Raw genomic sequence first — 27,679 nt, 5'->3', positions numbered from 1 at the left:
TCTGGTACGCTCACCCCAAAGTGGTCGGTACACAGAAGCACCGTCATCCACACCACTATTGTCATCAGCATCACCCATGGTCATTTTTTTCCCCAGGTCCCCACCTGTCAAAATGCCTATCCTGAAGAATCTGGGAGTGTCAGACCCTAAGGTGCCCCGGGCGGGTACCCTGCCCCTGAGGTCCTCTCGGAACCCCTTTGAAGAAGTTTCAGGACTGGAGGAAGAAGAGGCCGGGGAGCTGGGGTCCCTCCCCAATGGAACATCTTGTCGCCGCCGCGCCACCCTGGAGAAGCTTGCTGGCCTGGCCCCCTTCCGGCTGGGCTGGGCCCCGGGCCGGCGGGCAGGCAGCCCTGGGGATGGGCAGCCCCGCTCTTTCTTGGGCCGTGTGCTGGTACCAGGGATACGCAGGAGCTCAGCAGATTTTGGCCTCCTGGCCCGGCTGCATGGGACCCGAGCCCATGGCGACGAGGAGGCAGCGGGGGAGGCCGCCCGGAGACTGGCCTTCCTGAGACTGGGGCGTGGATCCAAGCCCCAACGTGCGTCCCTGGCTGAGAGAGTGGTGCCTGCAGGTGAGGCAGCTCCAGAGCCCCCACCCAAGGTCCCAGAGCCCCCAAAGATGAAGGAGCCATTGTCAGGTGAGTCTGGAGTTCTGACCCTGTCCTGGGAGAATCCCAGTGCCCATGTCCATCCCCAGCCCTGATGGTCCCAGGCTTCATACTTAAGCCCATCCCAGCTACCACCTGTGACCCCGATCTGCAATTCACATGTCTAACTCACATCTCCCACCTCCATGCCAGCTCCAACCCGTTACCACTGCAGTCCTAATCCCTGTCGTCAACCTTTCTCTTCAGTGCCACCTGTTAATATATGCCCACCCTCAATCTTTGCCTCCTCCACCTGCCGTCTTCAGCCCTATTCCCATGTCTAAAGCCAAGGGAATACCTGATTTTGGTCTCATCTCTCCCCCTTCTCTTTCTATCCCCAATTTCTTCAATTTCTTTATTTTATTTTATTTTTTTTGAGACAGAGTCTCGCTCTGTCGCCCAGGCTGGAGTGCAGTGGCGCAATCTAGGCTCACTGCAACCTCTGCCTCCTGGGTTCAAACGATTCTCCTGCCTCAGCCTCCCGAGTAGCTGATATTACAGGCATGTGCCACCTGGATAATTTTTGTATTTTAGTAGAGATGAGGTTTCACCATGTTGGCCAGGCTGGTCTCGAATTCCTGACCTCAAGTGATCTGCCTGCCTCGTCCTCCCAAAATGTTGGGATTACAGGCTTGAGCCACGGCGACTGGCCAATTTCTCCTTTTTATGAGGACACCACTCACATGGTATTCGGGTCTGCCCTGTCATCTCACTTTAATTTGATTGCCTCTGTAAAGACCCTATTTCCAAATCAGGTGACATTCTGATGTACTGGGGTGAAGACTTCACATATCTTTTTTTTTTTCTGGGGGGACATAATTCAATCCCTAACACCACCCTGTCTTCATCCTCAGTCCCCATTCCTACTCCAAGCCCCAGTGTCTTCCTCAGTGCCTTTTCTGTTCTCACCCCACACTTATTCCAAGCCCACCATCAGTCTCTATCTGAGACACATCCATATGCTTCTCATACGGCTCATCCGTTCCTCCAAATGCCATCTAATTTTGGAGACAGGGTCTCGCTCTATCACCCAGGCTGGAGGCTAGAGTGCAATGGTGCAATCATGGCTCTCTGCAGCCCTGACCTCCTGGGCTCAAGCAATCCTCCCACCTTAGCCGCCAGAGTAGCTGGGACTACAGGCACACACGATCACACCTGGCTAATCTTTACATTTTTGTAGAGATGGGGTCTCGCTATGTTGCTCAAGTTGGTCTTGAACTCCTGGCTTCAAGTGATCCTCCTGCCTCAGCTTCCCAAAGCACTGGAATGACAGGCGTGAGCCACCGCGCGTGGTCCAACGCCATCTTTAATGTCATTGTCTACGTCCAACACCATGGCAACCCCCAACTGGTCCAGTCACGTTTCATATCCCATTCTTCCCCATATTCACCTTCAACCCTTTTTCACTCTTTTGGTCTCACTCTTAACCCCCAACCCCACGCCCCTCTCAGCACCCACCTTCCACCCATTTCCCTCTGGCAACCTCTTTTTTTTTTTTTTCCTTTGAGATGGGGTCTCACTCTGTTGCCCAGGCTAGAGTGCAATGGTGCAATCTCGGCTCACTGCAACCTCCGCTTCCTGGGTTCAAGCGATTCTCCTGTCTCAACCTCCCAAGTAGATGGGATTACAGGCATGCATCACCATCCATGCCTGGCTAATTTTTTTTTGTATTTTTAGTAGAGATGGGGTTTTGCCATGTTGGCCAGGCTGGTCTCGAACTCCTGAACTCAGGTGATCCACCCACCTCAGCCTCCCAAAGTGCTGGGATTACAAGCATGAGCCACCGCACCTGGCCATCAACCTCCTTATTCAGTCCTATTTGAGTTCCTAGTTCTTCCTCAGCCCCCAGTTTCAACTCCAACTCCAAATGCAACCTCCTCTTCATCCCTAATGTATCTTCACCCCTATCCTGAGTCCCAGTCCTAAACCCCCATCCCCAACCTCCATCTTCAATTCCATCCACGTTCCTATTCCCAAGCCCAACTCACTTCCCCAACTCGTCTTCAAACTCACATCAATCTTTTTTTTTTTTTTTTTTTTTTTTGAGATGGAGTCTAGCTCTGTCATCCAGGCTGGAGTGAAATGGCAAGATCTCAGCTCACTGCAGCCTTCGCCACCTGGGTTCAAGCAATTATCCTGTCTCAGCCTCCTGAGTAGCTGGGACTACAGGAACGCACCACCATGCCTGGCTAATATTTGTATTTTTAGTAGAGACGAGGTTTCACCATATTGGTCAGTCTGGTCTCGAACTCCTGACCTCAGGTGATCCACCCACCTCCCAAAGTGCTACGATTACAGGCGTGAGCCACCGCGCCCGGCCTTCACATCAATCTTTATGTCCTTTCCATCCTCAGCTTTCACCTACATTCCCCTCCCCCACCTCTCCAACCTCATCCCTACCCAGACCCCAATGTCATTCTTGCCTCTTTCCCATTTCTGTCCAGACTCCCACCTGACCTCATCCTAACCCTAAATTCCCTCATCCCAACCCCCACCTTCACCCCATCCTCACCTCCAGCCCTATCCCCATCCCTGCCCCAATCCCCATCTTAATTCACCGCCACCCCCAACCCTGCCTTTATCTCTGCTCCCGTGCCTGAGCCCTGCTTTTAGCCCTGAGGCCCGAACTGCTCCAGGGCTGGGGACCTCAGGAGAGCCTTTTCTGTCCTCTGATGCCCTCCACGTTCTGGCCAGAGGCTATTTCAGCCCCAGCTCCCCGGGGACTGGGAGGGCACTGGAGGGAGGTGAGGAGGGGGTGACTAGAGCCCCGCCTTCTGGAAACGGATGGGCAGAAATAGCGCTGGCCAGGAAATAGTTTCTCTGCCAGGGAGGAAGTGGAGGGGGGTGGAGGTGTCGAGGGTAACCCTGGGCTGCCAGGACCCTCCTTCAGCCTCAGAGGCCTTCCAGCCCCACGACTCCCCTTTCTCGAGGCAGTCTGAACTCATCAGAGGGCCAGATCAGCCCACAGCCATCGCCACCCCAAAAAGACCCCATCAGTGGCTCCTCTCTCGACGCTCGCTCCCGCCTCCTCCGACCCCTCCTCCATTTTTCCGCCCTGCAACCTCCCCAGATCCCTTCCTCAGTCACAGGCATTTTTCTTTTCCCTCTCTTTTTTAAGTTCTTATTTATTTATTTTTGAGATAGAGTCTCGCTCAACATGTTGCCCAGGCTGGGGTGCAGTGGCGCGATCTCGGCTCACTGCAACCTCTGCCTTCCGGGTTCAAGCGATTCTCCTGCCTCGGCCTCCCGAGTAGCTGGGATTATAGGTGTACGCCACTACGCCCGGCTAATTTTTGTATTTTTAGTAGAGACGAGGTTTTGCCATGTTGGCCAGGCTGGTCTTGAACTCCTGACCTCAAGTGATCCGCCAGCCTCGGCCTCCCAAAGTGCTAGGATTACAAGCATGAGCCCCTCACCCTGACCCCTCCCCTACATCCTTCACTCAACATCTTTCTTTCTTGCTCTTCTCCGGGCTCTTCTCTGCCCCCACACCTTCCCGCCTCCTGTAACCCTCTTCCCCTCATCTCTCTCCCCTTCCTAAGCACCCCCCAACCCCGCGTCCGGCATCGCCCTCCTCCCCCCGCGCACTGCTGACCTCCCGCCTTCCTCCCGCAGTGCTGGAGATTCTGAGCCTGATCCAGCAGCGCGAACTGGCACGCGCGGACGAGCATATCCTGGAGCTGGAGGCCGAGGAGCTGGCGCCGTCGGGGGGCGGCGCGCCTGGGCCTCCTAAGGCCGAGGGCGCTGGCGGGGGCCGCCGGGCGCGGGACGTGGCGCTGCTGTACGAGGCACTGCAGCGCGAGCTGTGGGCGCTGGTGCGCGAGACGCTGGCGGGCCCCGGGCCGGGCGCGTGCGCCGGGGCGGGCGCGGTGGCGCAGCTGGGCCAGGTGCTGGTGCAGGAGGAGGCGGCCGACGGGCGTCGGGGGCCCGGGGCGGCCCGCAAACTGCGCGCCCGCTGGGCCGAAGCTGTGGCGCGCGCGGCCCGGGAGCGCCTAGAGGCAGCGGCTCCCGGGGCGCCCGGGGGCCTGGCCGGGCAGCTGGAGGCGCTGCGGGCGCGGCTGCTGGAGGATATGGCCGTGGTGCGGGGCCGCCTGGCGCCCGCCTACCCCGCCGGCCTGGGCGCCTTCAGCGTCTACCTGCGCGGCTACCACGGGGCCCTGGCCGAGTGGCTGGGGGCCTCCGCCCGTCGCAGGCTGCCGCTGGCCGACCGCTACGCGCTGCTGCACTGGCACAATCAGGTCTACCCCAGGTGAGCTGGACTCAAGTTGCCCAAGGTCACGTGAAACCCCCAGCCCCACCCCCTAGCACTGGCCTCTTCTGACCTTAAGGACCTTGGGACAGCTGACCCTACAGTCCTAGCACTTTGACACCATTGACCCAGCCAGTCGTCAGCACCGCTGACAGTTACAATCCTAGAATCTCACTGCTACCCAGGCTTCCGGTTCCAGCACCTTAGTACCATGGACACTTGGAGTCCTAAAAGAGCTCCGGCACCATTGTGGTCCAAGAACCTCAGCGCTCTGTCAACACTTAGACTCTAGATCGACTCGCTGTCCACCCTTCCAGTCCCCGAATCTTAGCACCATTGATTCCTCTAGTCCTAGAACCTTCGCGTTGCTACTTTTCTGTTCCTAAAATCTCAACACCATTCATTCTTCTAGACCTACATACAACCTTAGCATCATCAACAGTTACACTGTAGCATCTAAGTAACACTGACGCTTCCAGTCTTAGAATCCTAGCATTCCCACCCTTTCAGACCTAGAACCTATTGGCACCATTGACTCTTCCAGTTCTACAATTTTAGCACTATCGACAGTTTCAGTCCTAGTAGCTCAGCACCGTAGGCCCACCAGTCCAAGAACCTGGCCTTCATGACACTTACACTACTAGAATCTTAGCTGTTCACCCTTCCAGTCTTAGAGTTTTAGCACTGTTGACCATTCCTTCCTAGAACCATAGCCCCACTGACCTTTCACCTTAATACAATGACACTTAGAATTCTAGAATCCTACACTGCTTTCTCTTTAAAGCCTAGGGCATTAGTACTGTTGACGTTTCCAATCTTAGAACTTAGAATTTATGGCTCAACCATAGAAGCTTAGTACCAATGAATCTTTGAATCCTAAACCTTAGCCTCATTCCCTCTTTTGGTCTTAGAACCTCAACACTGTTGATCCTCCTAGTTTTAGGACTTTATTTATTTATTTATTTATTTATTTATTTTGAGACGGAGTCTTGCTCTGTCGCCCAAGCTGGAGTGCAGTGCTGCAATCTCTGCCAACTGCAACCTCCGCCTCCCGGGTTGAAGTGATTCTCCTGCCTCAGCCTCCTGAGTAGCTAGGATTACAGGCACCCACCATCATGCACACCTAATTTCTGTATTTTTAGTAGAGACGGGGTTTCACCATGTTGGCCAGGCTGGTCTTGAACTCCTAACCTCAGGTGATCCACTTGCCTCGAACTCCCAAAGTGTTGGGATTACATGCATGGCCACTGTGCCCAGCCTAATTTTTTTGTATTTTTAGTAGAGGTAGGGTTTTACCATGTTGGCCAGGCTGGTCTCGAACTCCTGACCTCAAGTGATCCACCCACCTTGGCCTCCCAAAGTGCTTCGATTACAGGTGTGAGCCACCACGCCCGGCCCAGTTTTAGGACTTGAGTGCTGTTTGCCCCTTCAATTCTATAAGCGTAGCACCCAGAACCTCAGCACCACGGTCCTTCTCAGTCCTAGAATCTTATTACTGTTGAGGCTTTGTGTCCTAAAACATACCCATTCTTGTGGCCAGGGGATGGAATATGGTGATTAGCCACCTCCAGGTCACCTGTCTGCCCCAGAGAAAAGGGAGTTAGCCACATCCAAGCCACACATTGGACAGTGAAGGGGGTGGGTGGTTCTTCCAACAAAATCAGGATGCTGTCACCAGAAGACTGGGAAGGCAACAGATACCCACATCAACCACATAGATCTCATTTGGGAATGTATGTCGATAATGCTCTCATGTTATCTGTAAGGGATGGAGGCGGGATAGGGAGTCCGGAAAGCTTCCAAGAGTGGTGGGAACTGGGTTTGGTTCAATTTGTAGGGAGATGGTGTTTATAATTGAGAGGATGCCACAAGCCCAAGTCTGGGGTGTGTGGGGGTGGATATTGATGATATCACATAGCTCCAGGCATGTAAGCGAGTAGAAGGCGGGGAGAGAGGGCTGGACTGGGGAAGCCTCCAAGGCCAGGTAAGGCAGCAGGGCCTCGGAGCATAGGTGCAAAGGGGAACTTCTGTCTGGTGAAATGGATCATGGGCGAAGCCTTGCGTGTCAGATCTTCAAGCCTGGACTTGACCCCTAAATATCATGCCCGGACACCATCCATCAGGGAGCTGACTCAGAGAGCTGGAGCCGGGGAAGCAACAATTCCAAAGACTTCCTCTGAGGGATGAGCAGAGCTGACTTAGAGAGAGGAAGGGAGTGGCCCAGGGTCACAGAAACACTGGGTAGGAGGGTGTGGGGAAGGGTCCAACTGCCCAACCCCGCTTTTCACAGACCTCCTTTTCTCTCACCCCCACCCCCAGAGAGGTCCTAGGGCTGGTGGACACGGCCGCCCTGGAGAATGGGGAGCTGGGGCCCCTTCTGTCCCCTGGCACCCTGCGGGGTTTGGAGGATGAATGCGTCACAGATGTTAAGGTATCTGGAACTTTGCATTTTGGAAGTGGGAGGTGCTGTGGAGGGAGGGGGTCACAGTGGGCTTGGGAAGCCTGTCCCCTCCCCCTTTCACTCTTTCCAACTCCCTTTTCCCTTTATGAACTTCTGAGTTCTGTCCATATGCCATAGACACAAAGGGCGCTGTACAGAGACACTTGGTAAAGGTTCAGTATATCGGGACACTTCGAACCTTAGAGTACAAGAAAGTTAGTCACAGAACTGCAGCTCACAGGCCCAAAGACTCACAGAAGTATGGCATCAAAGATTTTTTTTTTTTTTTTTTGAGGCAGGGTCTCACTCTGTTGCCAGGCTGGAGCCTTGACCTCCTGGACTCAAGCGATCCTCCTGCCTCAGCCTCTCCAGTAGCTGGGACCATAGGCACTTGCCATCATGCCTGGCTGACAAAGATCTTCACATATAAGCAGGGCTGGTAATAAACATGGTTAATTACTGAACCTGCACAGACACTGCTGAGCAGAATGGCCCAGCCATGCACGCCCTCCCTGGCTACAGTGATGTTTGCTGTCTCAATTCCAGTCCTACTTCCAGCCACAGAAATCAGTCAATGCTACTCAAGAGCCTAGAACCATAGAAAAGAAATCTGGATCCTTAAACTCATCAAATTGAGGATAATACTTTTTTATTTTTTTAATTACAGATGTCTCCCTCTTTTGCCCAGGCTGGAGTGCAGTGGCATGATTACAGCTCACTACAGCCTCGAACTCCTGGGTTCAAGGGATCTTCCCACCTCAGCCTCCTGAGTAGCTGGGATTACAGGCACACACCACCATGCCTGGATAATTAAAAAAAAAAAATTTGCAGAGACAGGGTCTTGCCATTTTGCCCAGGCTAGTCTCAAAATCCTGGCCTCAAGCGATCCTCCAGCCTCAGCCTTCCAAAGCTCTAGGAGTATAAGCATGAGTCACCCCAGCCGAGACAACACATTTGATCAGAGAATCAGAGATGTGAACACCTTTGCATCCCAGCCTTGGAGTTCTTGAAACACAGAATCTGAGAATCTTAAACTAACTGGCAGAACCTGAGAGCAGAGTCTTGGGACCAAAAGACAATAAAACATAGACCCTTGGCCGGGCGCGGTGGCTCACACCTGTAATCCCAGCACTTTGGGAGGCTGAGGTGGGAGGATTCCTTGAGGCCAGGAGTTCAAGACCAGCCTGGACAACATAGCAAGACTGTCTCTGTTTTAAAAGTTTTGTGGCCGGGCACAGTGGCTCACACCTGTAATTCCAACACTTTGGGAGGCTGAGGTGGGTGGATCACGAGGTCAGGATATTGAGACCATCCTGGCTAACACGGTGAAACCCCATCTCTACTAAAAATACAAAAAATTAGCTGGGCATGGTGGCGGGTGCCTATAGTCCCAGCTACTCTGGAGGCTGAGGCAGGAGAATAGCGTGAACCCGGGAGATGGAGCTTGCAGTGAGCCAAGATCACACCACTGCACTCCAGCCTGGGCGACAGAGCAAGACTCCATCTCAAAAACAAAACAAAAATGTTTTGTAAAACATTTAAAAAGTTAGCTGGGTGTGGTGGCGCATGCCTGTAGTCTCAGCTACTCAGGAATCTGAGGCGGGAGGATTGAGTCCAGGAGTGTGAGGCTGCAGTGAGCCATGATGGTGCCACTGCATGCCAGCCTGGGGGACAGAGCAAGACACGGCCTCTAATGAAAAACAATATTTAATATAAATAATACTTCATACATATCATAATATGTAATAATAGGATTTATATTAAATATAAATATTAAATATACATTATGTATACATATTAACATATAAATATGTATATTATAAATAATATACAATAATATTTATATTATATTATAACATTATAACGTACACATGTGTACATTTATGTACATATATGTATATTAATGTATATATATGTATTTTTTGAGACGGAGTTTCACTCGTTGCCTAGGCTGGAGTGCAGTGACACAAACTCAGCTCACCACAACCTCCTCCTCCTGGGTTCAAGTGATTCTCCTGCCTCAGCCTCCCAAGTAGCTGGGATTACAGGCATGCACCACCACGCCCGGCTAATTTTGTATTTTTAGTAGAAACGAGGTTTCTACATGTTGGTGAGGCTGGTCTTGAACTCCCAACCTCAGGTGATCTGCCCATCTTGGCCTCCCAAAGTGCTGGGATTACAGGCATGAGCCACCACACCTGGTCACATATATGTATATTACTTATATTATTTATTATATGTATTATTGATTTATATTTAATATTTATATGTTAATATAGATTATATATTTCATGTACTATAGTATATAATACAAATTATTAATATATTAATAATGTATTATGAATTATTAATATAATATACATTATATAGCTTATACTAATATTTAATATATAAAAATATTACATATTATATAACATATAATATTTAATACATAAATATATTTATATATTTAATTATACACACACAGACACACACACACACAATTAAGCCCTTGCTTATTAGATGGAGGAAGCTTAAAACCATGGACTATTTTATTTTATTTATTTATTTATTTATTTATTTATTTATTATTATTTTTTTTTTTAGAATGAGTCTCACTCTGTTGCCCAGGCTGGAGTGCAGTGGCACAATCTCGGCTCACTGCAAGCTCCACCTCCCGGGTTCATGCCATTCTCCTGCTTCAGCCTCCCGAGTAGCTGGGACTACAGGCGCCCACCACCATGCCTGGCTAATTTTTTGTATTTTTAGTAGAGACGAGGTTTCACCGTGTTAGCCAGGATGGTCTCCATCTCCTGACCTCGTGATCCACCCGCCTCGACCTGCGAAAGTGCTGGGATTACAGGCGTGAGCCACCGCACCTGGCCTATTTTATTTATTTTTATTTTTGAGTTGGAGTCTCACCGTGTTGCCCAGGCTGGAGTGCAATGGCACCATCTCCACTCATTGCAACCTCTGTCTCCCAGGTTGAAGCAATTCTCCTGCCTCTGCCTTCTGAGTAGTTGGGATTACAGGCACGCACAACCACGCCCGGCTAATTTTTGTATTTTTAGTAGAGACAGGGTTTCTCCATGTTGGCCAGGCTGGTCTTGAACTGTTGACCTTAGGTGATCCGCCCACCACGGCCTCCCAAAGAGATTACATGCATGAGCCATTGCGCTTGGCCAAACCACAGACTTTTAATATGAAGTTCCAAACCGCAGAGTTAGGAGTGGGAAGGGCTGCAGAAGTTTTCTGGCTCAGCCTCCCTCCCCAGCATCACCTTGACAAGCTCATAGGTAGAATCCAGAACTGCTTGGGGTTAAGGGCTAGGGGATTGTGGTGGGAGAAAGAGATGGAAAAAGACCCCCAGGCAGCCCCTAACTCCTGCCTGTCTCCCCTCTCCCTACTGTAGGCTCAGACCCGGGCTGCCCTTCTCCGCGTGCTGCAGGAGGATGAAGAGCACTGGGGGAGCCTGGAGGACCAGCCCAGCAGCCTGGCCCAGGATGTGTGTGAGGTAGGAGGTGGAGGGAGGCTGGGGGATGGGCTGGATGGAAAGTGGGACCTTGCCCCTCCTCACCTCTTCTTGTCGCCCTGGACCTCACAGCTGCTGGAAGAGCACACAGAGCGAGCGCCCCGCATCAGCCAGGAGTTTGGGGAGCGGATGGCCCACTGCTGCCTAGGCGGGCTGGCAGAGTTCCTGCAGAGGTAGGGGGACCTGGGAGCACGGGTTAGCTCTGCTGGGGGTTGGGCATCAGGACCTGGGATCCAACAGAGAGAGGAGAGATGAGAGGGAGTCACCTGAGGACAGGTAGAGTGCCACCGCAGGGATGGTGGCTTTGGCAGGCTGGGTGCCCACGAGGGACCCTGACCCAGTGGCGCCCCATCTGTCCCCTTTCCTCCCACCAGCTTCCAGCAGCGCGTGGAGCGATTCCATGAGAGCCCAGCAGTCCGGGAGATGCTACCTGACACCTATATCAGCAAGACCATCGCCCTGGTCAACTGCGGCCCCCCGCTGAGGTGAGGGCATCCACGGTGTGATGGAGGGAGGACCAGTCCAAGGTGGAAGCTGACCTGGGATGCCCAGATCCTGGGTGGGGATTGCAGAACTGACTCAGGGGAGCCTGAGCATGGGATCTTAGAAGCATAAAATCTGGGAGTCCTTGAAACAGCCATAGCACCACAGAGCATCTGAATATTGGAGTGTTCGAATTACAGAAACCTAGACGCCGGATTCAAGACTCTAAGAATGACAGATTTTGGCCGGGTGCAGTGGCTCATGCCTGTAATCCCAGCACTTTGGGAGGCCGAGGCGGGCAGGTCACGAGGTCAAGAGATCGAGACCATCCTGGCTAACACGGTGAAACCCCGTCTCTACTAAAAAATACAAAAAAAATTAGCCAGGCGTGGTGGCGGGCGCCTGTAGTCCCAGCTACTCGGGAGGCTGAGGCAGGAGAATGGCGAGAACCCGGGAGGTGGAGCTTGCAGTGAGCCGAGATCACACCACTGCACTCCAGCCTGGGAGACAGAGCAAGACTCCGTCTCAAAAAAAAAAAAAAAAAAAAGAGAGAGAGATGGGAGTCAGCCGGGCACGGTGGCTCACACCTGTAATCCCAGCACTTTGGGAGGCCGAGGCGGGCAGTTCATCTCAGGTCAGGAGTTCAAGACTAGCCTGGTCAACATAGTGAAACCCCATCTCTAAAAAAATACAAAAATTAGCTGGGCATGATGGCAGTGCCTGTAATACCAGCTACTCAGGAGGCTGAGGCGGGAGAATCGCTTGAACTTGGGAGGTGGAGGTTGCAGTGAGCCGAGATCCCATCACTGCACTGCAGCCTGGGTGACAGAGTGAGACTCCATCTCAAAAAAAAGAAAATAAAAGAGATGGGGGTCTCTCTATGTTGCCCAGGCTGGTCTCCGACTCCCAGGCTCAAGTGATGCTCCTGCCTCAGCTTCCCAAAATGCTGGCATTACAAGCATGAGCCACCACGCCTGGCCATTCCCATTTCCTGTCATTGTAGCAGTCTGTGTTCTTCCATTGCTGAATGGAGAACAATCCGGACCAAGCACTTTCTGCCCAAATCACAAACACTGGGCGCTTGACCCAGCAGATCCTCTAGGAATGCACCCTTCAGAGGCCAAAAGCTCATGGGATATGACATATGTGCAGGGTTCCTCCCTGGAAAAAATGGAACCAACTGTCCATCTATTGGGGGCCAATTAAATAAATGATAGGACAGCTAAGCAGTGGAATCCAGTTCGGATGTTAAAACGGAGCGTGAGAACTCTTCATGCCCTAACGGAAAAGTCTCCAAGCTGTTGAAGGAAAGGGCAGAAGTGGGTGTACTATTCCACCACTTGTATTACAAATCATCATAATAATAATAAATGGCCGGGGCAGGATGCAGTGGCCCACGCCTATAATCCCACACTTTGGGAGGCCAAGGTGGGCGGATCTCTTGAGGCCAGGAATTCAAGACCAGCCTGACCAACATGGTGAAAGCCTGTCTCTACTAAAAATACAAAAATTAGCCAGGTGTGGTGGCGGGTGCCTGTAGTCTCAGCTACTTGGGAGACTGAGGCAGGAGAATCACTTGAACCTGGGAGGTGGAGGTTGCAATGAGCCGAGATCGTGCCACTGCACTCCAGCCTGGGCAACAAAAGCAAAACTGTGTCTCAAAAAAAAAAAGAGAAGAGTAAGGGTAGAGTTTCAGAGCTGTAGACCATTAGAACCCCAGACTTGGCCGGGTGCGGCGGCTCACGCCTGTAATCCCAGCACTTTGGTAGGCCAAGGCAGGTGGATTACAAGGTCAGGAGATCGAGACCATCCTGGCTAACACGGTGAAACCCCGTCTCTACTAAAAATACAAAAAATTAGCTGGGTGTGGTGGTGGGCGCGTAGTACCAGCTACTCTGGAGGCCGAGGCAGGAGAATGGCGTGAACCCAGGAGGCGGAGCTTACAGTGAGCCGAGATGGCGCCACTGCACTCCAGCCTGGGCGACAGAGCGAGACTCCGTCTCAAAAAAAAAAAAAAAGAACCACAGAGTTTTAGAATGGAGGCCTCCACACTCTCACCCAGAAAGCACCAAGAGAAACTGAGACCCGAAGACACAGAGAGACCCCTTCCCTCCCCCAATATACCCTAGACCTCCTAGCCATCCATCCCTCAGCCCCCCAACATCCATGAGTCCCCTGACATCCCCAGACACCCCCAATCCCCAGACATCCCCAACCTGTCAAGCATCCCCTGACCCCTCTCCAGAGTCCCTGACCTTTCTCAGCCCCCCCATCTGACCTGTCACCCCTGTGCCCCTCTGATCTACCTAAGGGAAGACAGGTCTAGGCAGTTGGGCTGAGATGTTGGGGTCCCTCAGTTTTGGCTCTGTTGATCCCCACAGAGCTCTGGCCGAGCGCCTGGCCCGGGTAGGGCCCCCAGAAAGCGAGCCAGCCCGGGAAGCATCTGCTAGTGCTCTGGACCACGTGACCCGGCTCTGCCACCGTGTCGTGGCCGACCTGCTGTTCCAGGAGCTGCAGGTGAGTGAGATGGGAGGCCAGGGTTGGGGCCCATGCCAGGACAGGGAAGCGCTGCCCCCCCCCACCATCCTCCAGTTCCCTTTAGCCCATGGCTCAGTGTTTGGGAAGCAGACAGGGGCGGGGGGCAGGGGTGGTTAAGGCCATGCCTGGGCTGTTGGTGGGGTGGAGAGGGTGCAGGAAGGAAGATTTATGATGATGTGACCAGGGGGAGAACAGAGGGCCATCAGCAGGAGGGGGCTTGAGGTTTGGATGGAGCCCCTCCCCACTGAGGTCCCCCAAATCCCTGCTCAGGCTCTCCTAGACCCCAGAGCCCCATACACCCATCTCCTGGTCCTCGTGCCCGCCCTATAGGGGTTCGGTGCAAAGGTGGGTGAGTGAATGTGGTGGTGGGGTGAGAGCACTGAGGAGAGAGACTGCAGGGGGAGTGTGTTCCTGGCCATAACACAAGCTCAACCCATGTTATACAGTGGAACACTCTCCTCTCTGCTCAGAATCCTCCCACAACTCCCAGCTCATGCAGAGCAAATGCCAAAATCCCGCCGTAGCCCCCACAACCCTGCACAATCAGCCCCTTCCCTCTCCCCTCTCCTTCTCAGACCTCATCTCCTCCCCCTGCCCGCCACCATCCCCCCCCAACTCCTGGCTCTCCCGCTAATCCCACTCCAGCCACGCCAGCCGCCTTGCTGTCTCTTAACCCAGCAGGCACATTCCTGCCTCAGGGCCTTTGCACTTGCCCTTCCCTCTGCCTGGAATGCTCTCCCTCTCACAGCCACATAGCTGCCTCTCACGCCTCTTTCAAGTCTTGTTTTGTTTTGAGACAGTCTCCCTGTGTCGCCCAGGCTGGAGTGGAATGGCACAATCTCAGCTCACTGCAACCTCTGCCTCCCAGGTTCAAGCGATTTTCCTGCCTTAGCCTCCCTAGTAGCTGGGATTACAGGCATGAACCACCACGTCCAGCTAATTTTTTTGTATTTTTAGTAGAGATGGGGTTTTACCATGTTGGCCAGGCTGGTCTCAAACTCCTGGCCTCATGTGATCTGCCCACCTTGGCCTCCCAAAGTGCTGGGATTACAGGTGTGAGCCACCATGCCCTGCCTCAAGTCTTGACTCAAATGTCACCTCAGTGCGACCTTCTCTGATTGCCCCATTTAAAACAGAAGCTCTGACTGGGTGCGGTGGCTCACGCCTATAATCCCAGCACTTGGGAGGCCAAGGTGGGTGGATCACTTGAGGTCAGGAGTTCGAGACCAGCCTGGCCAATATGGCAAAACCCCGTCTCTACTAAAATTACAAAAATTAGCCAGGCATGGCAGCATACTCCCAGCTACTCCGGAGGCTGAGGCAGGAGGATTGCCTGAACCCAGGGGGCTGAGGTTGCAGTGAGCCAAGATCGCACCATTGCACTCCAGCCTGGATGACAGAGCGAGACTCCCTCTGAAAAAACAAAAAAACAGAAGCCCCTAGACCAAACCCCCCTCCCCACTCCCTGCTGTTTTTCTCCAAAGCACTTACTGCCACCTGCCATGCTATAGCGGTTGCCACCACACCACCACGCTAATTTTTGTATTTTTAGTAGAGATGGGGTTTCACCATGTCGGCCAGGATGGTCTCGATCTCTTGACCTCATGATCTGCCCACGTTGGCCTCCCAAAGTGCTGGGATTATAGGTGTGAGCTACCTCGCCCTGCCTATTTATTTGTATTTCTGGTAGAGACAGGGTCTCACTGTGTTGCTCAGGCTGGTCTTGAACTCCTGGGCTCAAGCGATCCTCCTGACTTGGCCTCCCAAAGTGTTGGGATTACAGATGTAAGCCACCACACCCAGCTTGCTATCTTAAATATACAGACTTTGTAGCAACAGCAAACACATTCTCAGGACTCACTGTGCCAGGTGCTTGAGAGTATCGGCTCATTTAATTCTCACCGCAATCCTATGAGATGGGTTGTAGGTTCATTTTACAGGTGAGGAAGATGAGACCAGCAAGTGGCAGAGCCCATTGCGAATCTACGATCTTAATCTATAAACCACTATGTATGTTTGCTTTTTTGTTTTTTTGTTAAATTGTTTTTGAGACAAGAGTCTCGCTCTGTCACCCAGGCTGGGATTACAGGCATGAGCCACTGTGCCTGGCCTTATAAACCACTATGTATGTTTTGAGAGAGAGAGAGACACAGACAGAGCAGAAGCAAAAGAAACAGAGACTGAGAAAACAAGATAGGTGAGGGAGGAAGGAAAGGAGAGCAACTGGGACAGAGGGACAGAGGGAGAGACATCAGAACCAGCTAGAGATAGACCGTGCATGGTGGCTAACGCCTGTAATCTTAGCACTTTGGGAAGCCAAAGCGGGCAGATCACTTGAGGTCAAGAGTTTGAGACCAGCCTGGCCAACATGGTGAAACCCCGTCTCTACTAAAAATACAAAAAGTTAGCCAGGCGTGGTGGCAAGCACCTGTAATCCCAGCTACTCGGGAGGCTGAGGCAGGAGAATCGCTTGAACCTGGGAGGCAGAGGTTGCAGTGAGATGAGATCGTGCCACTATACTTCAGCCTGGGCGACAGAGTGAGACTCTGTCTCAAAAAAAAAAAAAAAAAAAGGAAAGAAAAAGAACCAGCTAGAGACATGAAAAGACAGGACACAGTGCTGTGCTCGCATGCCTGTGTGAGTGTGTGAATGGCTGTAGGCTTTTGAGGGAGTGTTTGTGTGTGTGTGTGCTGTGTGCATGAGTGTGCATGTGTATGTGAGCATCAGCCAGGGTGGGGACCCTGGGAGAATCACCAGGGCCCAGGCATTATGTGGGTTCCCTCATGCCTTGCTCCATTTTTGGAGGTTCAGAAAACAGAGCTGGCTGGGCACGGTGGCTCACACCTGTAATCCCAGCACTTTTGAAGGCTGAGGCGGGAGGATCGCTTGAGCCCAGGAGTTCGAGACCAGCCTGGGCAACATAATGAGGCCTCCTCTCTACAAAAAATAAAAAACAATAAGCTGGGTGTGGTGATGCGTGCCTGTGGTCCCAGGTACTTGGGAGGCTGAAGTGGGAGGATCGCTTGAGCCCAGGAAGTCGAGGATGTAGTGAGCTGTGTTCACACCATCGCACTCCAGCCTGGGAGACAGTGCAAAACCCTGTCTCAAAAAAAAAAAAAAAAAAAAGCCCTGCCAGGCACAGTGGCTCACACCTATAATCCCAGCATTTTGGGAGGCCAAGGCAGGCAGATCACGAGGTCAAGAAACCATCCTGGCCAACACGGTGAAACCCAATCTCTACTAAAAATACAAAAATTAGCCGGGCATGGTGGCACGTGCCTGTAGTCCCAGCTACTCAGGAGAGTAGGCAGGAGAATCACTTGACTGGGAGGCAGAGGTTGCAGTGAGCCGAGATCGCACCACTGCATCCCAGCCTGGCGACAGCGAGACTTGTCTCAAAACAAACAAACAAACAAAACCCAGCAACACGCTAGACATGGTGGCTCTCACCTGTGATCCCAGCACTTTGGGAGGCTGAGGTGGGAGGATCGCTTGAGTTCAGCAGTTCAACACCAGCCTGGGCAATATAGTGAGAACCTATCTTTCAAAAAAAAAAAAAACACACACAAAAACAAAAAAGAAAACTGGGCTGCTGTCAGGGTGAGAGAGCAGGTGCTGAGGCTGAGCTGAAGAGGGAATTAGACCCCCCATGGATACCATCTTGGAGACATCTCCGAACTTCACATGCCCTGTGTCCACCCAGACTGCAGCCTCTCCCCCGACCCTCCCCCCGCCCCTGTCTCAGGGAGAGACTCACGGCCTGCCTATCTCCAGGGTCTCTGGTGTCCTCCAGACACCTCCCTTCCCTCCGCATAGGTGGTGGTCACTCACTTCATCCCATGAATTCTACCACTTGGATTCTCCTCTTCCCCCTCTTCACCCCCTTTCATCCTCTCCCTATCTCCACTTTCCCTTTTTCCAGCCTCCTCCATCATTTCTACCTCAGTTTCACCTCCTCCCATCTTGGTAAAGCACAAATCTGACCCTCTCCCTCCCCAGCTCAAAACTGGCCATGGCTCCCTAGTGCCCTCAGGAGAAAGCTGGGGCTTCTCCCCAAGCCCAGGAGGCCCTGTGCACTCCAGCCCTGCCCCAGCCTCACCTCTCCCCTCCCTGTCGTATGCCTGGAATAAACCCCAATGCCAGCTTCAGGGTCGCACAGCTTCCCTCACCCCCAAAAAACACACTTTGAAAGGCCGAAGCTTGGTTTAATGCTCTTTGTCACTGTTTTAAAGTTATTATTTTTTTTGTTTTGGACAGAGGGAAAAAGAGTTTTGTTTTTGTTTCTGTTTGTTTTTTTGAGATAGAATCTTGCTCTGTTGCCTAGGCTGGAGTGCAATGGCATGATCATAGCTCACTGCAGCCTCAACCACCTGGGCTTACATGATCCTCTCACATCAGCCTCCTAAGTAGCTAGGACCACAGTGTGGGCCACCATGCCCAGCTAATTAAACAAACAAACAAAAATTATAGAGAGGGAGTCTCACTATGTTGCCCTTGGCTCAAGCAGTTCTCGAGCCTCAGCCTCCCAAAGTGCTGGGATTACAGGCATAAGCCACTGTGCCCGGCCCTTAATTAATTAATTAATTAATTTTTTTTTTGAGATAGAGTTTTGCTCTTGTTGCTGAGGCTGGAGTATCTCGGCTCACTGCAACCTCCGCCTCCCAGGTTCAAGAGATTCTACTACCTCAGCCTCCCTAGTAGCTGGGATTACAGGCGCCCGCCATCACGCCCGGCTAATTTTTTGTATTTTTAGTAGAGATGGGGTTTCACCATGCTGGCCAGGCTGGTCTTGAACTCCTGACCTCAAGTGATCCACCCGCCTCAGCCTCCCAAAGTGCTGGAATTACAGGTCTAAGCCACCATGCCTGGCCCCTTAATAATTTTCCAATGAGGTCCACGTGGCCAAAAGACAGTTTTTAAAATGATGAACTCAATTCATTTGGTGCATTTGCAAGGTGCAATACTTTCCTTCATTTACCAGTGGAAGAAGTTAGAAATTAACTTCCCCCCAAAATCAGCAAATGGCAAACACATTTCCTGGAAAGTCACAGTCGCATATACAGTGCATTCTAGAAAAGAGGGGGCAAGACAGGTTCCACCCACTTTCACAAGTTTCATCAAATACCGGATCTACTCAAGGGTGGAGAGAAAAGGCAACTTTCAAAAAGGAGGATGTTATTAACTGAGGCATTTACTATACTCCTTCCTAAGAGCTCCAGATGGGGAACATGTTTTCTCAACCAGATCTAGGAAGTGGAATGTGGAAGCAATCCGTCCTCCTTCCCTTAAGGGCTGTGCATAGTTAATGAATTTTAAAAATATGTCTTAAAGTTCTTACTTTTTCTCTTTTTTTTTTTTTTTTTTAGAGACAGGGCCTCCCTTTGTTACCCAGGCTGGAGTGCAGTATCATGATCATATTTTACTGCAGCCTTGAACTCCTGGGCTCAAGCGATCCTCCCACCTCAGCCTCCTGAGTAGCTGGGACTACAGGCACATGACACCATACCCAGCTAATTTTTATTTTTTTAATCGATTTACTTATTTTTGAGACGGAGTCTTACTCTGTCACCCAGGCTGGAGTACAGTGGCGTGATCTCAGCTCACTGCAACCTCCATCTCCTGGGTTCAAGCAATTCTGCTGTCTCAGCATACAGAGTAGCTGGAACTACAGTTGCACGCCACCACGCCCAGCTAATTTTTGTATTTTAGTAGAGACAGGGTTGAACTCCTGACCTCAGGTGATCCACTCGCCGCAGCCTCCCAGAGTGCTAGGATTACAGGCGTGAGCCACTGCGCGCAGTCCCAGCTAACTTTTAAATGTTTTGTAGAGACGGGGTCTCACAATGTTGCCCAGGCTGGTCTCAAACTCTGGGGCTCAAGCTACCCTCCTGTCTCGGCCTACCAAAGTGCTGGGATTACAGGTGTGAACCACTGTGCCCGGCCCTTAATAATTCTTAAATGAAGTCCCCTGTTTTCATCAGCTACACTGACCTTTTCGCTGGTCCTCTCCCTGGCATGCCCATCTGAAATCTGAACTTTCTTAATACTCACTCTTTTCTCCCATTGAGCCACTCCCTCCCCCATCCCTCACTTGGCTAAGGAAGATCATCACCAGGGCCTCAGTTCCGGTGTCCCCTCCTCCAGGAAGCCCTCCTTGGCTCTATGCTGAGTCAGGCATCCCCTCTGGGCTTCTTAAATCCCTGGGCTCCCGAGTCCCAGCCTTGCCAGCTTTGGGTCATCACTACCTGGGGACCAGTCTCTCTCCCCTTCTGGACTGTGAGTCCCAGGATGCCAGGGCTGGGGCTATCTCTTCCCCTTGTGTTCCCAGCACCACACAGCCCTGGTTCAACATGGAGCAGGGTTGCAGGAACTTATTCCTAAGTGAAGAGGGAGGGAGGGAGGGAGGGAGGAGAGCCGTGACCCCCTCCTCTGTCCCTGCCAGCCACACTTCAACAAGCTGATGCGCCGGAAGTGGCTGAGCAGCGCAGAGGCCCTGGATGGCATCGTGGGCACGCTGGGCGCCCAGGCCCTGGCCCTGCGCAGAATGCAGGACGAGCCTTACCAGGTGCACCTGCCTGAGGGGAGGGGAGGTGGGGGTGGGGGAAAAGAGGGGAGGAGGAAAGGGGAAAGGGACGGGAAGAGGGGAGATTGGGAGGTTGGGAGAGCAAGAACGCTCCTGCTGGAGGAAACCCCTCTAAGGTGGGGAGAGGCTCCCTGTGAATGGAAGAGGTGGCCCCTGCCCGGGGTCTGCGGGGAGGCGTGTGCGTGGAACTGGGGTGTAAGGCGGGGTGCAGACTGAGTCAGGGCTCCTGAGAGTGGAGCTTGGAGAATGGGGAGAGGCTGGGATGGAGCACCTTTTGGGGGCTGGCAGGGGCTGTCCGCGGGCTAATTAGGGGGCCAGGGAAGGCATCCTAGGATAGTTCAGGGGCTGGGGGCTGGGGCGTGGGCACGGGAAGGGTGCCCGGAGTGGATGTGGGCGAGTGGGGCGGGGATGGCCTTCATACTGGCGGGATGGGAGTCCGTGGGGCATGGCTCACACCCCTCGGGTTTCCCTCCTCCGCCTCCAGGCGCTGGTAGCCGAGCTGCACCGGCGGGCGCTGGTCGAGTACGTGCGGCCCCTGCTCCGTGGGCGCCTGCGCTGCAGCTCGGCGCGGACCCGCAGCCGCGTGGCCGGCAGGCTCCGGGAGGACGCGGCGCAACTGCAGAGGCTGTTCCGGCGGCTGGTCAGTGTCGGGACGGTTGGGGGTGTTTCAGAAACCAGGACAAGGCTTGGCTTCCGAGAATCTCACGTCTCAAAAGCCAGGGGGAGAGGGGCAGAGCTCAGGCCAGAAACTCTCACCCAACTTCTGGTCAATAGCAACCAGTAACTTTGATCCACACCCTTTGCACTTAAAACCTGGCTTTCTTGCTCTGAGAACTCGCCTTTGGGCGCTTTCCTCGGCTGTTAAATAAGGCGAATAATGGTCCCTATCCATTGTTTTGAGGATCAGATTGGTTAATTCCTGTTAAGTGATTTGGACAGTGCCTGGCTCACAGTTAAAACTCCTTGCATTACCAAAATTATCCGGGAGCGGTGGCTCACGCCTGTAGTCCCAGCTACTTAGGAGGTTGAGGCAGGAGAATCGCTTGAACTAAGAGGCGGAGGTTGCAGTGAGCCGAGATCCTGCCACTGCACTCCAGCCTGGAGGACAGAGTGAGACTCCGTCTCAAAAAAAAAAAAAGAAAAAAAGGACTCCATGAACGTACAGAGAAACTACATGCAACAGAAACGCAGAAATCCTAACATTTCTAACCCTGGAATTAAAAACTGCCAGATCTTATTTGTACTCAGTTGTATTCAGCTGGGCTGGAAGGGCCTCATTCAGTCACTCTTCTCAGAGTTCCAAGCCCGGAGTCCTTGGAATGTTTTCTTTGGAAAATTTTTGAGGTAATTGTAGATTCACATGCAGATGTAAGAAAGAATGCAGGGAGCTTCCTTGTACACTTTATCCAGTCTCCACCCCCGCAAAGGCAAGATTTTGCAAACGTGGAAGAGGTTTGGAGAGGTGTCCCAGAGTTCCAAATTACCTGCAAAACTGGGAGGAGATTATATTATGGATTTTTCTCAAATGTGGCCACAATATGTCTTCTGCTACGTTTTATTTTTATTTTTATTCTTTATTTTTGAGACAGAGTCTCGCTCCGTCGCCCAGGCTGGAGTGCAGTGGTGCAATCTCCGCTCACTGTAACCTCTGCCTCTCAATTTCAAGTGATTCTCCTGCTTCAGCCTCCTGAGTAGTTGGGATTACAGGTGTGTACCACCACGCCTGGCTAATTTTTGTATTTTTAGTAGAGATGGGGTTTCACCATGTTGGCCAGGTTGGTCTTGAATTCCTGACCTCTAGTGATCCACCTGCCTCGGCCTCCTCCCAAAGTGCTGGGATTACAGGCTTGAGCCACCGCCCCTGGTTTCTGCTACATTTTAGAGATGGTATAACAAGATAGGAGGGGCAGGAATTGGCAGGGTCAATCTTGGGAGGGTGTGAGCCCCGCGCCCTCCCTCCCCTGCAGGAGTCCCAGGCCTCGTGGCTGGACGCCGTGGTGCCCCATTTGGCTGAAGTCATGCAGCTGGAAGACACGCCCAGCATCCAGGTGGAGGTGGGAGTGTTGGTGCGCGACTACCCAGACATCAGGTGAGACACCCCGCCTGGGCCAGGGCTCGCTGTGCCTGGCCGAGGTCTCCTGGTGGCCTTGGCATCCGTCCCTGTGTTTCCTGCGAGGGAGGGAGCCGGCGAGCGTGTCTGACGGCCATTTCCTGCTGGAACCAGGGCATTATTAATAAGATTTCCCTCCTTCTCCTGCTACCGCTGCTGCCTCCGCCACCACCGCCACCAGGGCTCACAAACAAACAGGCGGTCACAGGAAGCCCAGGGCAGGGGGGCGCAGGGCTGCCTGGAGGCAGGAAGGGCTGGCCCGCAGGGGAGCCACGGGGGACTCAGGGACACGCAGGGCACATGGGCGCACACGTACTGGGACAGTGGCAGGCGCAGGCAGCATTCAGCTCCTGCCAGGTCACTTCCTTTCTATGTGACCTTCTCGGAGCCTCAGTTTCCTCATCCGTTCCATGGGGATAATAGTATTCTCGTCATAGGGTTATTAGGGAAATTTATCCTCATCAACATCATCACCATCATCATCCATGACTATAGTAACAATTCCAGTTCTCACTCAATGAGTTCTTATTTCAGACCTAAATAAGCATCTTACATGCCAACTTTTTTTCTTTTTTTTTTTTTTTGAGACAGGGTCTCACTCTGTTTCCCTGGCTGGAATGCAGTGGCACAATCACGGTTCACTGCAGCCTTGACCTCCTGGGCTCAAGCAGTCCTCCCACCTCAGCCTCCTGAGTAGCTGGGACCACAGGCATGCACCACAATGCCCAGCTAATTTTTTGTATTTTTTTGCAGAGATGGGTTTCACCACGTTGCCCAGGCTGGTCTCGAACTTCTGGGCTCAAATGATCTGCCGGCCTCAGCTTCCCATGAACAGGGAAGTGTGAGCCACCGTTGCCCAGCCCATGCCAACTTTATAAGGGGTATTTTATTGTTGTTGTTTGTTTTGTTTTGTTTTTTGAGACAGAGTCTCACTTTGTCGCCCAGGCTGAAATGCAGTGATCTCAGCTCACTGCAACCTCTGCCTCCCGGGTTCAAGCGATTCTTCTGCCTCAGCCTCCCAAGTATAGGCATGCGCCACCACGCCCGGCTAATTTTTGTATTTTTAGTAGGGACGGGATTTCACCAAGTTGACCACGCTGGTCTTGAGCTCCTGACTTCAGGTGATCTGCCTGCCTCTGCCTCCCAAAGTGCTGAGATTACAGGTGTGAGCCACTGCTCTTGGCCTATAAGTAAGGGGTATAATTAAAGCTATTGAAATATCACGCCTAGCAAGTGGCAAAGGTGGAACTTGAACCCAGGCAGTAGACTGGCACTAAAACTAGTGCACCAGATCGGCTGGGCATGGTGGCTCATGCCTGTAATCCCAGCACTTTGGGAGGCCGAGGCGGGCGGATCACCTGAGGTCAGGAGTTCGAGACCAGCCTGGCCAACATGGTGAAACCCCATCTCTACTAGAAATACAAAAATTAGCCAGGTGTGACGGCACACGCCTGTAATCCCAGCTACTCGAGAGGCTGAGGCAGGAGAACTGCTTGAGCCCAGGAGGCAGAGGTTGCAGTGAGCTGAGATCACACCACTGCACTTCAGCCTGGCCAACAGAGCAAGACTCTGTCTCAAAAAACAAACAAATAAACAAAAAAACTAGTGTACCAGATCAGCACACCACACCACCATGTGACAGTGCTGGATGGTGGTGGCAGTGGTGGTGGCTGCCGGAGCACCGCCAGTCCCTGCAGTGCTATTTGGGCAGACAGACATTCTCAGACATACTCAGAGAAACAGAACCCCAGAAAAACAAGGAGTGAGGCATGAGTGGGTTTCGGTTTCAGCACGGAGGGTAGGGGTCCTGGAACTGATTCAGGGTGGTCAGTTCTGATTCTGGGGGATAAGGTCATGTCCTTGGGAAGGCACAGATTCCTGGAGTCCCGTGGGGTCCCAGGAAGTCCCAGTATTCTTGCTGATGTGGAGTTTCTGAACTTGAATATTGGATCATGAGTAAGAACTTGAATCTGTAGCTAAGTTTGAGAGTTTGCTAGCTGGGTTGGGTTTATGGGGTTGAGCTTGAGATTAGGAGGTACCTAGGGCTGAGGATTTAGGGGGAGTGGGGTACAAGATTTCTTTCTTTTTTTTACTTTTGAAACGGAGTCTCGCTGTGTCGCCCAGGCTGGACTGCAGTGGCGCGATCTCAGCTCACTGCAACCTCTGCCTCCCAGGTTCAAGGGATTCTCTTGCCTCAGACTCCTGAGTAGCTAGGATTACAAGCGCCTGCCACCACACCCAGCTTTATTTTTTTTTATGTGTTTTTAGTAGAGAGAGGGTTTCGCCATGTTGGCCAGGCTGGTCTTGAACTCCTGACCTCAGGTGATCCGCCCGCCTTGGCCTCCCAAAGTGCTGAGATTACAGGCATAAGCCACGGCACCCAGCTGAGAAGGTGAATTTTAATCATGAACTGAGGCTTGGGGTGAAACGGAAGATCCCAGGGCTGGTTCTGGAGTTGGTTGTAAGGGGGATTTGGAGATGGTTGGAAGTGAAGTTCTGGAGGGAGCTGGTATGAGGTGAGGGCCTGGGCAAGGGAGCTGATTGGAGGGAAGGCTCTGGAGGCGACACAGAGGCCCCAGAACTCAGGCAGGTTCTGGGACAGGTGAGGGGGTCAGGTGGGGTCCATGGGTGGGTTAGATGTGTGTCTAGAGCTGGGGATCTGCACGCCCCTGTCTGTTCCTCTCCCCACAGGCAGAAGCACGTGGCAGCCCTCCTCGACATCCGTGGCCTACGCAACACAGCCGCCCGCCAGGAGATCCTGGCCGTGGCCCGGGACCTGGAACTCTCTGAGGAGGGAGCCCTGTCACCCCCTCGGGACCGGGCCTTCTTTGCAGACATCCCCGTGCCCCGCCCATCTTTCTGTCTCAGCCTCCCTCTCTTCCTGGGCCGCCTCCCCCTCTCCCGGCTGGCCAGGCCCAGTTTGGCCTGTCTGCCTCGGCCCCGGCCTCCGTCTCTAGTGCGACCTCGGGCCCAGCGCTGAGAGTCAACCAGCCACCTGCCTTAGTGACCCCATCTATGCTGCTGACAAGCCAACCTCCCGTACGGCGCCCTTCCTGATTCCCTGCCTGGGACCACACCCCCCTGGGATAGAAAGACCCTTAGATGTCTTCTCACCCAACCCCAAACTCCCTGTACAGAAGGGAAACAAAGGCCAGGCACGGTGGCTCATGCCTGTAATCTCAACACTTTGGGAGGCTGAGGCCGGAGGATTGCTTGAGCCCAGGAGTTCAAGACCAGCCTGGGCAACATAGTGAGACCTGCCCCCTATCTCTACAAAAAATAAAAAATTAGCTGGGCATGGTGGTGTGTGCCTGTAGTCCCAGCTACTGGGGAGGCTGAGGCTGGAGGATTGCTGGAGTTTGAGGCTGCAGTGAGCTATGATTGTGCCACTGCACTCCAGCCTGGGCAACAAAGCAAGACCCTTTCTCAAAAAAAAAAAAAAAAAAAAAAGATAGGGAGAAACAGAGGCCAAAGAGACAAAGGATTTTCCCAAGGCCATGAAGCCTGTTCCCAGCACCTCCCCTCCTGCCATAGCCCAGAGTGGTGAGTGGCGTTCTGGAAGTCTCTACAGAAATATCCCAGCTCCCCCGCCCCTTTCCCTCACCTCAAGGTCTGGCCCCAATCCAATGTATTAAGGAACGTTCGATACTTAGAATAAAGAGGTTTCTATTTAACACAAGGAAGGGCTGAGTCCTGAGTGTGTTGTGGGGAGGAAGGACCGGGGAAGCAGGGCCCCGGGCCAGTGGCTTCTCACACACCCAAGGCCGGGCTGGGCTCCAGCTCCTGGGCAGGGCAGTGGAGGTAGAGGGAGGCTGCGTGTGCCGGGAGCAACGCCAACCCGTGTACACCTCCTGGCTCTGTGGCTCTGAGGCCAGGCCTTGACCACTCTGAGCCAGGGTCCCTCGTCTGGTCAATCTCAAAGTGCCTGTCCATTCCTGGTCCTGGTGGCTCCATCTTGGCGCACCCTCCCCATCCATCCTTAGCCGGGAAGCTGCCCTGTCAGGAGAGGAAGGAGGTTGGGGGCAGGGCTGGCGGCATCCAGGGCGCCCTCCTGGGTTGACGCAGGAAAGTCTCGGGGTGGGAAAATTTCCAGCCTCTCACCCCCAGCCCCGCCGGATCCTGGTCCCCACGGAGACCTTGAGGTCACCTCCCTGCTGACTCCTGCCCCTCCGGCCTGGGCTGGACAGCCCGTGATGGATGTTTCCTGACTTGTGGGATTTTTTGTGTGTATGTGGTTGGTTTTTTTTCCCCCTGAGAAGTCAGAAAGAGGAGGCAGCCAGGGGTTAGCATTGGGACTGGGTTTGGAACCTCACACATGCACATTTGAACTTGGGGAGGTAGAGACAAGGACTCTTGGAGCCCAAGGCTGTGCGACCCGAGGCAGGAAGCTGCCCCTCTCTGGGCTGAGGTTCCTGTGCCTTTCTGGGGAATTGCTTAAACTCTCTTTCCCCAGACTGAGGCAACAATGTTCTGAGGGTGCACCCTCCTCACTTTGCCCTCTGAAAATGACATTTTTTTTTTTTTTCAGTCAGTCTTGCTCTGTCGCCCAGGCTAGAGTGCAATGGCACGATCTCAGCTCACTGCAACCTCCGCCTCCCAGGTTCAAGCAATTTATTCTCCTGCCTCAGGCTCCTGAGTAGCTGGGATTACAGGTGCCCCCCTTCCACCACCACCATACCCAGCTAATTTTTGTATTTTTAGTAGAGACAGGGTTTCACCATGTTGGCCAGGCTGGTCTCCAACTTCTGACCTCAAGTGATCCACCCGCCTCAGCCTCCCAAAGTGCTGGGATTACAGGCATGAGCCACTGTGTCCAGCCCGAAAATGACACTTTTTATGTTGCCAATATGCAAAAGAGCAAGAGAGGAGTTGAGGAATCAACAATATTCTGCAGTCCATAGGCATTTATTATTTATTTTTTAGAGACAGGGTCTTGCTCTGTCGCCCAGGCCAGAGTGCAATGGCACGATCATAGCTCACTGCAGCCTCTACCTCCTAGCCCAAGTGATCCTCCCGCCTCAGCCTTCTGAGTAGCTGGGACTACAGGTTTGTGCCACCACACCCAGCTAATATTTTAATTTTATTTGTTTTGTAAAGACAGAGTCTCACTATGTTGACCAG

The 27,679-nt window shown here is 52.9% G+C and overlaps 2 protein-coding genes across 6 annotated transcripts in view; one reads left to right on the top strand and one right to left on the bottom strand.

Annotated features, from left to right (window-relative positions):
• Nucleotides 1-27,278, top strand: EXOC3L2 (exocyst complex component 3 like 2). Its single transcript, XM_024238159.3, has 11 exons — nt 1-635; nt 4,260-4,893; nt 7,213-7,324; nt 10,725-10,826; nt 10,917-11,017; nt 11,219-11,329; nt 13,709-13,844; nt 20,308-20,430; nt 20,933-21,088; nt 22,416-22,537; nt 25,250-27,278. Exons 1-11 carry the CDS (start codon nt 77-79, stop codon nt 25,536-25,538), a joined length of 2,445 nt encoding a protein of 814 aa, XP_024093927.3. The 5' UTR covers nt 1-76; the 3' UTR covers nt 25,539-27,278.
• Nucleotides 21,681-27,679, bottom strand: part of BLOC1S3 (biogenesis of lysosomal organelles complex 1 subunit 3) — a 40,122-nt gene continuing 34,123 nt past the window's right edge. For all 5 annotated transcript variants that reach the window (XR_008516633.2, XR_008516632.2, XR_010138501.1 and 2 more), the window contains one exon: nt 21,681-21,940. The gene's annotated coding sequence lies outside the window, so the exon portion shown is untranslated. The remainder of the gene's footprint in view (nt 21,941-27,679) is intronic.

Source organism: Pongo abelii, chromosome 20, assembly GCF_028885655.2.
Source record: "Pongo abelii isolate AG06213 chromosome 20, NHGRI_mPonAbe1-v2.0_pri, whole genome shotgun sequence".
NCBI lineage: Eukaryota > Metazoa > Chordata > Mammalia > Primates > Hominidae > Pongo > Pongo abelii.
The sequence above is the reverse complement of the archived record's forward strand: the minus strand, read 5'-3'. Positions and strand labels throughout refer to the sequence as shown.